Consider the following 10,171-nt stretch of genomic DNA (forward strand, 5'->3'; position numbering starts at 1 on the left):
GGTATAAAAATTTACGATGAAAGTAAAGGAAACCAAACAAAGAAATGAAACCAACGAAAAGAAAAATTAATATTTTTTCGAAACTTTAAAACCCGCAAAAAGCTTTTCATTAATATCTGCATTATATTTGAAGAGCTTTAACGGTAAATAATCAGCTTGACTTATCGAAGGATATGAAGTTATTCATATATTAATTTCACAATAAAAAAAGATACATTTTGTCGGTTAACTGGATTATGCTTACTTTACAACGTTAATCCGGTTAATTTCAACTGCCAACATTTATACTCACACCTGTGGAGAATATAATCTCTTGAAAAAATAAATGATGTACTCTCTCTTAAATAAATAAAAAAAGAAAATAGAATGGCCTATCTCGGCTGGGTTAATACTACTCTTCAAAGTAAAGCGTCGTTGTGTTTCTTAAAAAAAAAAATTAATTCAAAGTATATAACTATATCATCCATAACCACCTCGGATAAGTCAAGCTTTTTAAAAGCTTCGCAAAAACAAACGCTTCACAAAAAGAAAAAGAGATTGCAATAATCATAGAGATAACGCCACGATAAAGTGAAAGCTAAACACCCCGCAAAACCACAAAAACGATACATTCGTGCTTTGTAAAAAAAAGAATAAAAAAAAAGATAATTCACTTTTACTACGTATGTAATGTAATCTAGGTCCATTCGTTCTACCCGATGGCTGGTGCAACAAACGGTACGCGGCGCATGTCTGCGGGTACGGGTATGCAGTCGGCAATGAGTGGTCGTCTTGGACAGTCACATTATGGTACTGTTGGCTATGGGCAGCATTCGGCATCTGGACGACTTATGCCACGTAGTGGATCTGATCAGCATCTACCGAGGGTTGATTATACTAGTATTACCACTCCGGCAAGACACACACTGCTAAGGTCTAGTCTCAAGACTGGTGAGTAAATTTTCAAAGTGGACACTTCGTTTTGCATGCTAACATTGAACTTGGAGGTAATGAAATTTCACATATGAAGTATGATTACATGTTGCAATATAAAATCAATACGTGTGGAAAGTGGCCAATAAATCTCATTGCACATGAGTTTCCGATATAACTGGAAATGAAGTATGTATTTTATTAAAAGCCTATAAATTGACAGTCGGAAATTTGATAACTCTAAAAATTCTTATTTCTCACGTAAGCAAACATCAGTTTTATACCTACAAGACTGTGTAGCTTACAATTTTTTTTTCAATACTTTACTTTTAAATTTTGATTGCAAAAAATCATTTAATCAAAATTAATTACAATACACCGTGTGATGCGCAGTCGTTGTGACAATAATTAACAAACCAAATCAAAAACGCAATTGTAAAACCAGACTATAATAACGTTTCCTTGCGCGAAAGTGAAGTTTCTAGGGTAAGCTACGATTTCATTAGGTTAATCTGAGTCGTTAGGGAGATTAAGGAAGTTTGCGCATTGCACTACCGAATTTTAACAAGCGCGGTAAAATTGCGCAGATGCCCTCCGCCGTGTCCTTACAGTCTTCACTGTAAGCGAAGGAATCAATTTCCTCAAGCCAAGCTTGACTTTCTTCGAGCGTGAAATCGCGAGCGCTACGCCAATATGAATTTATCTTCGAAGATTCTTTCATGATCTTGTGTAAGGTTTTCGTAGACACCTTTTAAAATATTATGAACCTGTGAACGAACGTTTGTATCAGTACGCGAGCAGAATAAGGAAGTATTCTTTTCTGAAAATAAGTGCTCGATCAATTGTGCTAATTTTAGCGATTTTCAAATTTAATGCTTTTCTAGCTAGACTCTACGACAGCTTTACAAATTATTCATTTCAATTAAATATTGTCCGAATCTATAAACTATTCTCTGATCAAACGTAGCTATTACTACTTTCTTTTTTCTTCAAAATAACTTTCTAAATCTATCGTTACTTCTCACAATCCAACAGGTTCATCGGCCCTACGTTACGGCACACGTTACGGCACAACGTCAGAGGCGTTGGCATCCCAACGTCAAACGCAATTCGGAACGTTGACTCGTAGACACAGGCCATCGCTCGATTACGCGTCCGACACGGAAGCCACGTGCTCGAGTTCACCACGCTCGGCCTACTACTATTACAGGCACAACTTGAGGGATCCTGGGCCAAGTAGTGCTGTCTCACATTTGGCAACGCTGTCGCGATCGCAGATTGGCCAGAGTACCGGTGAGTTTGGTCTTGTTGATTTGTCGATGTCTTAGCCAAAAGTGAATGCATAATACACTGGAAAAGAATTCTTTCTATTCATGGATGTGTTTGTCAACATTCTTTTTTATACTATGTGTGTTCTATTTTTCTTTTCTCACTTGAATTAGCTCAATTTTAGTGAAATCTTTAGATACTTACGATCAATAGACAACACACAAATATGTCATTATATTATACAGAAGAACACTGGCATGAACATGTTTCACTAGCCGATCACGTATGGTTATTTTTACCCTACGGCAACGTCCGTGTTCGTTCGTTGAAATCAAATTTTTCAAAAGCCAGAGTTTTAATTCTATTATAATTGATGATTTCGTTCAAATTAAATATTCGTAAACGCGACTTTATTGTTTGACAATAATTGGCGAACCTACATTTAGAGAAAACATATTTTCAAAGAACTGATAAAAATGAAGAAAAACGAACATCATATAAATACAATATAAACTCTCTAAATGTACAATCTAAAAACAGCGCAAGAAGCAAGAAAAAATTTGGAAAGACTAACGCGCGGGTGTGGGGAGGGGGGTATAGTGAAAGGCATGGGAAAGCCGCCGCTCGCGCATGTTCTAGGCTACAACAGATCGAACTCGTTGCCGCGTAGCACAAGAACGTTGCCGCATCAGCCAAGCCTTAGGCCGGGCCTTAGCACCGTCGCGTCAGCTCTGATTGATCAGGAAGATAGCGATGGGGCATTGTCGGCACCTGAATTGCCATCGGTACGACGAGATCGAGGTAAGATTCTTCACCTTACACTTCACCTAAAAGAAAAGTCACCTCCAACATATATAAATTTATTCACCACCAAATTTTATTATCAATAGTATTTCAAGTGTATTATATCTGTTGATAGCAAAACATCATGTACATAATACTGATTATACAACTACCGATAAAAGTAACATGAGGCTGACGATGCACAAATTTGATTTTTCATCCTTTTGCTCACGATGCTATGATCAATAGTTTTCTTATTAAGTACTTCACTGCTAGACTGAAGTACGTCTTTTATTTTATATGCAGAAAAATATGCTTTTTTAGCTATAGTTATTATTTTTTCTTTTATTGATTGAAGCACATGCTCGATATATTTACAATATAACACACACTCACTATGAATCATAAATATCTCACAGTGTATCAATTAGTTTAGTCACTTAAAATTAAACATCAAATAATTACACACAATGTATGCAGAAATGGACGACTTACAGAGGACCAGATTGCAACGTAACTATTAATTATATTCTGCATTGTTTAATATAGCCATTACGGACCTTAATAAACGGATCATTTCTCTTGTTCATCATCGAATCGCACAATTATTGATTTTCTTGGTGTAATTGGAAAATAAATTGTAGGAAGAATACCATCAACACCAAACATCTACTCGTCAGATGAGTATAGAGCTTGGTTAAGTCGAACACCAAGTACCTCGGCTCTTTACGATCAAATTCGCTCGACTGCACGGCCGCCAAGGTATACCTACAGTGCCGAGAACATTCATGCAGCTGTTAACAAAGTATGCACTTTTTAATTTAACGTATATAATATTGAAAAAAAAAACGCCTCGTTAAAATAGAAAAGTAAATTACAAAACAAAATAATTCGTGAATAATCACATATCAAAGAATTTTATCCGGTAGATATATTTCAACGGTTTCACACGATCACAATTATCGCGTTTCTCTCTTTAGAGTAGCATGGAATATCTGATTTAATAGTAACGTCAAACATCGGTATAATGCTGCGTCGTCGAATTAATTGGATTATTATTTCACAATCCAACGCGCGTGCTTTGATCTGCTCTGCGTAATCTGAAAATAAAAAGGTTTAATTGAATAGTGGATTAACTATCAAGCGATTTGCTCAAATCGATTTGCTTGCAACAGGAAATATATATAGTGTTCTTCGATGGTAATTCAAATGTCAACTTTATAATTCATGTCATTTACTCGAATTAGGTGCATTAATTGAAGCTATGGGACATCACGTTGACCTTAATTGTTTTCGAAATAACTTTTCGGAGAAGTTGTTACGGTGATTGATAAGCAGCAACTTGTTTAACGAAACTACTAAACATGAACTAAAATAAAGATTTTCAAAGTCTAATTTCCAGTACTATTAATCAAACTTTTTCCGCCAACTCATTCCAGGCCGATTACGGTGGTTACGGTACGTACCGGCCGATGTCGAGTACTTTAGATCGCTTATCTACGCGCTCGGCCTCAGCACAGCAAGTAAATCTAGCGAATCTACGCGCCTCGACGGCAATCAGCTCGACAGGGCACAGGGCGACGGCAAATCACCCAGGACGACCATCGTCGGTAGCATCGAACGTTCGCGCTTCCTTGGTTGGTCCAAAAACTGGCGGTTTAATTGGTACAGCAGCCGCACAACGAGCAAGTGGTGTCAGGAGAATGAGAAATATTATGGATCTCGAAACGAACAGGAGTACTATACCCACACCTACGCCTGCACGAAGCATTGATCAAAGACTGCTAGACATTAATCCTGCAGGTGAGCTTTTCTTTCTTTTTATTTTTTTTTTCTACTTCGTTGATTGTACGCGCTATAGCAAGCTGTCAAAGTTTGAGTGACATTTCATTAAGCTACGCTTCGTCGAGTGCAACAACGAAAAGTAATAGCGCTTGGGGAGATTCTTTTCGAACTTGATTTTCCATCGAGTATAATGCTCTTTTGCCTTCATTTTTTATTAATATGCAGAAAGAAAAGAAGAAGTTGAAGGTATTATACCTTAAGCGTGAGAAATTGAAACGATACTGTTTATCACGAAAAAAATATAAACATAATTGTTGAAATTTACTGCTAACAGTAATTGAGGTGTGATAAAACTTTTGTTTTTTCTTAGAGTTCCTTAAGTATAAGATAGAGAAGCCACCAACGGTAGGCACGCCAAGTTCGACAAGCTCGTTATTGAGTTCCCTGGCTGAAGGCACTAGTGGTAGTGGCAGTCATACTGGCGGTAGCGACTTTGCCAACGGTGTGAGCGGCTTACTGTGGGTTCACCTCTTGGCCGGACGCGGTCTACGCGCCACCAATTCCACCTCTGCAGCTACTACGCCTTCCACGCCGTCAGGACAGCCTAGCCTAGGTAATACATTAATCAATTATCGGATTTTCATGTCCGTCTGACCTCTATTAACATCTATGTGTTTTCAAATAGTAAACTGCGGCCTGAGAGATTTGTACTGCGTTCTCGAGTGCGATCGCGTTCACAAAGCTCGCACTGTAGTGCGTACGGGCGATTTAATGTTCGATTGGGATGAAAATTTCGAGCTCGATCTCGTTGGTAATCGCCAGCTCGATCTGTTGGTATACTCATGGGATCCGCAGTATCGACACAAGCTTTGCTACAAAGGTTCCGTTCATCTGGCAAGTCTACTTCGAGAATCGCCGGTACATCAGTTAGCGGTGAAAGTCGAGCCACGTGGTACGATATACCTGAGGCTCAGGTATACCGATGCCCAACAAACGTTCCGAAGACGTGGTCTGCCAATCATATCATTGGCTACGAGAATAGCACCACTGTTCGGTATTGATCTCGAAACAGTTGTAACGAGGGAGAGCAAAACTGGTGGGCTACCTGGTGGTGTATCGACTGCTCTGGCGTTCGGTGGTAGCGGCGTCCCTAACGTGCCCATCATTGTTTGGAGGTGTGTCGAGGAGGTCGAACGACGTGGACTGGATATTATCGGTAAGTACTGGTATTCACGCAATTACATCTGAAATTGAGTACGACTTCAGCTATTTCGTTTTGTGTGTTAATAGGCCTGTATAGACTTTGCGGCTCGGCGACGAAAAAAAGGATACTACGAGAGGCGTTCGAGAGAAATGCGAGATCGGTTGATCTTTCGTCGGATAACGTACCCGACATCAACGTTATCACAGGTAAGAGACTTCTGTTCCAATTCTGTTCTATTTTCTGAGAGTGGTCGTGAGAGATGACCGATTGGCGAAAATTTATTTTGACAGGTGTGCTGAAGGACTACTTGAGGGAACTGCCAGAGCCGCTGTTTACCAAGTGCCTCTACCAGATGATGGTCGATGCACTTGGCGTTTGTCTACCAGACGATCCTCAAGGCAATGCTAAGTTGATGTTTAGCATACTAGACTGTCTGCCGACTGTTAATAAGGTATGTAATTATAGTGTAGGTTTTCTGAAGTGTCTACTGTATTCAAAAAGTAATTGTATTTGTCGCAGTGTACGTTGATCTTTTTGCTGGATCACTTGGCGCTGGTCTTATCGCAATGTAATAAAATGTCACCGGCGAGCTTGGCGATATGTTTCGGTCCCGTACTGATGCTGCACTCGGACGACACAGGTGGACCTCTTGACTTCCAACAGCCAATAGCTGTACTCAAGTATCTACTGGAAATTTGGCCTGTTAAGTCAGGTAATGTGATTGTTTAAACTCGTGATCATTGCTCTCTTTTACATGTCCATTAATGGCGATGCTTTGTTTCCTTTGAATTCTATACATAAACTTATCGTTTATTATTTTCTTGTTATGTCTCATTCTGATGATTTCGGCTCGCATGAGTGCAATATAACTTTTTTCATTCTTCACAATTCTTAAACACACGTTGCAAATTTTTTTACTTATCATGAGTTTGTTGATTCACAATTTTTCCACATTGGAAGATCATTTTATTATTATTTTATTATCTTCTTCTCACATGCACAATTTCATGAAAATTTATCATTATACACAGAAAAAGAATCTTTGAAAAGGTGCACCAACCAATGAGATTTTCAAAAGGAAAAATCAAAGAATGCCGTTATTGGCTCTTATGGAAAATTTTGAGAGTTTGTCGCAAGAACGAGTACATTGAAAAAATTCCACACCTACCCACCATCTTACTTGATTTTGCAACAAACTTATTGTGCACTTCGTTGTTTGAGAGCTTTTACGATGAATTTCAAATCGATGAAAGAGTAAAGTTGAAGTACAGGACGATTTTCCATAAGTCAAAAAGCCCAATCCAAAGATCCCGATACCCTGGTAAGGGCCGAGTAATCAGTAGCTCATTTCACAGACAGTTCGGAAGATTTCTTCAACCGCTTCAACACTTCCACGAGTTACGCTCAGCAGCACCGGGAACGCGAGCAGCACGCAACCGCATCAAGTCTCGGCAGCTGTTTCTTCAGCTCAACAGCAACAACAGCGGGATCAACAGCCGCAGACGCTGCAATCGCAGCAATCGGCACGCCAATCAATGTCGCAGCAGCAGCAGTCGCCGCAGAGTCAGCAGCAGCAGCAATCACATCAGCAGCTCAAGTTGCTGCAGCCAATCCAGCAATCCCACCAGCAGCAGCAGCAGCAGCAGTCGCAGCAGTCGGCAACCTTGCCTCGAACAGGGCTGCCCTGGCAGCAGCAACCCTTACTTCATCGTCAAAACCCGATAACTACTACTACTACGCCCCAAGGACAACCAACGCCGCCTATAACAACCCATTCGGTGCGGCCACCTCCGCCACCGCCTATCAAGCCGCGACAGGTATAAAATTTTCCTCAATCCGTCTGTATCATTGTTCATCTGTGATTTCATAGATACGTAGTTCTTGTTTACCTTTTTCACTACTTTTGTCTTCTTTTATCGTTAGTCTTATTTCTTGGACCTTCGAATCACTTTATCACTTCTCTATGTGTTTCATGACATATCGCCCCTTAGCTTTCTTTATAACTGTTCGCACTTGTTTCAAATTTTCTCGCACAAATTCAAAATTATCCGCTCTACCTGACCACGTGAATTGGATACCGAAGTAAGTAGAAAATCATCCGAGTGCGTACTTCCGAAGGTTCAAGAATATCATTTTTCAATTTCAAACTCGATTGCTTACTTTTTTAAGCTTGCGCGTGCTTACGATGTAGCTCTGTAAGCTTATCAAATTATCAGCAGCATGACAGTAGCATACAAATTTTATAAAATTTTAATCAATTTTTTGTAGACTATAAAAATTATACTTTTAGCCAATTTACTCTGATTAAATCAAGACTGATGGTATTGAAATATATAATTTAGTAAGCAATCGCAATCTAAACAAATGAACTTATCAATGCATGAAAAATGAAAATCATGGAGCAGAAAATTCTAAAATACACTACTGCAACACGAAGTTTATTAAATAATCAAATTATTATTAAAAGATATCACTCGTCACAGATTCTCACTGTTATCATCATTTTCAGCAAACTTTTCTTCTCTACAATTTATTTTTTCTGTTCTGCCCCATTGTTCCTCTCACAAAATCATGTCCTCATAATACATGTCATTCATAAATCTTGACTCCTCATCGATAGATTAATTAATCTCTGTGAAATTGTATATGTGAGATAAAGCGAAGAAGCAAATTTCTTTAATGCATATTATAAGGTTTCAAAAATCTATTAGGAAAATATAATTAATCAGCAAGAAAAATGGCTAAAATTTCTAATGTAATATTTGTAAATATTAATCGAAATCCTCTGAAGTAATAGTCATATTTATAAATGTTAAAGTGGTTGTATTACACTGTATAATATAAGCATAACTACGAAAAAAATGAATTAAAAATATAATAATAAGAGGTTGAATATTGAAATGATGCTTGTTACAGCTGCAATTCATCATAATGACTGATTCAATATTATAGCAACAGAAATACAAAAATTCAAAAATAGCGATTAATGACGTATGCTATAGTAAAATCTTCAAATTACAATATTCTAGTAGCTACTGTACTCGAACTACATGACTGATTTTTTCCAGTGAAAAATTTATAATCATAAAATAGCTATATTTAGCATCGTCTAATTTTTCAAAAGACTGGAATGGTTATTAACAATTTTACGACATAAAAACCTTTTTTTCTAACGCTTCGCCCTATACTTGCCATATATAAGAGAAAACTTTGTTTATTTCTTTTCTTACCATCAATAACTCAGAGGTCTTAATAACCTACTACTAATTGCAGAGGTATACGTAGGTACCTAAACCCAAGTTGGCACAACAAATGAAATAACATTGTAAACTTAGATAAATGATATTTCAAAAATCAAATAATCAGATCCCATCAATTTGAAACTTTGCACAGATATATATAAATTTGAAATCCTAGAAATTTCAGTTAATGACATAGATTTTGATTCATGATAAAACCGCTTTAATGAAACGTCAGCGTTCTAACAGTCAACTTCTAATCCCCTTTGTCACTCCACATTAAGTTTGACATAGTAATAGCATTAAAGATTCACGTTATTTTTAATCTTTTGTTTGGGCACATAATCAGACCAAACGTAAATTGCCGGCTCTACCAAATCGCTGACAACATAGAGACATCGCTTCTTGCAAAGGTACAATTATAGTTAACGTCTCTCTCTCTCTCTCTCTCTCTCTCTCATATGCTCTCTTTCTCTGTCATTCTGTCTGTCAGTCTGTCTGTCTCTGTCTCTGTCTCTCTCTCTCTCTATTTCTCTCTCTCCCTCTATTTCTCTCTCTCCCTCTATTTCTCTCTTTCATTTGATCTCTTTTTCTTGATCTCTCTCTCTTTTTCTATCTCCCATCCCTATTCTCTTTCTATTTCTCGATTTCTCTCTCTCTCTCTCTCTCTCTCTCTCGGTCTCCCTCTCTCTCACTCTATTTCTTTCTCTCTCCCTTTCTCTATTACTTTTTATATGTTTTTCTCTATCCGCTTTTTTTCGCTGTCGTTCTTTTTTATTTCTTTCTTTTTTTTGCTCTTTTTTTTACACTCTCCTCTCTATTTCTCTCTCTCTCCCTCTCTTTCTCTCTCTCTCTCTATTTTTCTCATTCCCTCTCTTTCTCATTTTTTCTCCCGCTCTTCTTTCTCTCAGTTGCACTTTTTCTCTTTATCTCTTTTTCTCTCCCTCTCTCTGTCTGTCTATCTGTCTCTGTCTTTCTG

General features: G+C 38.0%; 1 protein-coding gene across 9 annotated transcripts in view; it reads left to right on the plus strand.

Moving 5' to 3' along the window:
• LOC131670685 (rho GTPase-activating protein 100F-like) overlaps positions 1-10,171 on the plus strand; it is a 51,860-nt gene that overhangs the window by 30,861 nt on the left and 10,828 nt on the right. For 6 of the 9 annotated variants that reach the window (XM_058946489.1, XM_058946488.1, XM_058946490.1 and 3 more), the window contains 11 exons: positions 681-930; positions 1,948-2,205; positions 2,782-2,982; positions 3,609-3,769; positions 4,404-4,767; positions 5,120-5,362; positions 5,435-5,965; positions 6,040-6,159; positions 6,244-6,404; positions 6,473-6,665; positions 7,313-7,770. In XM_058946489.1, the coding sequence (XP_058802472.1) occupies positions 681-930; positions 1,948-2,205; positions 2,782-2,982; positions 3,609-3,769; positions 4,404-4,767; positions 5,120-5,362; positions 5,435-5,965; positions 6,040-6,159; positions 6,244-6,404; positions 6,473-6,665; positions 7,313-7,770 (2,940 nt within the window). Of the gene's footprint in view, positions 1-680; positions 931-1,947; positions 2,206-2,781; positions 2,983-3,608; positions 3,770-4,403; positions 4,768-5,119; positions 5,363-5,434; positions 5,966-6,039; positions 6,160-6,243; positions 6,405-6,472; positions 6,666-7,308; positions 7,771-10,171 lie in introns of all 9 variants that reach the window. The other 3 variants (XM_058946495.1, XM_058946496.1, XM_058946492.1) reach the window with 2 other exon arrangements.

Source organism: Phymastichus coffea, unplaced genomic scaffold, assembly GCF_024137745.1.
Source record: "Phymastichus coffea isolate CEN01 unplaced genomic scaffold, Cenicafe_Pcof_1.1 PCOF00113, whole genome shotgun sequence".
Classification (NCBI taxonomy): domain Eukaryota; kingdom Metazoa; phylum Arthropoda; class Insecta; order Hymenoptera; family Eulophidae; genus Phymastichus; species Phymastichus coffea.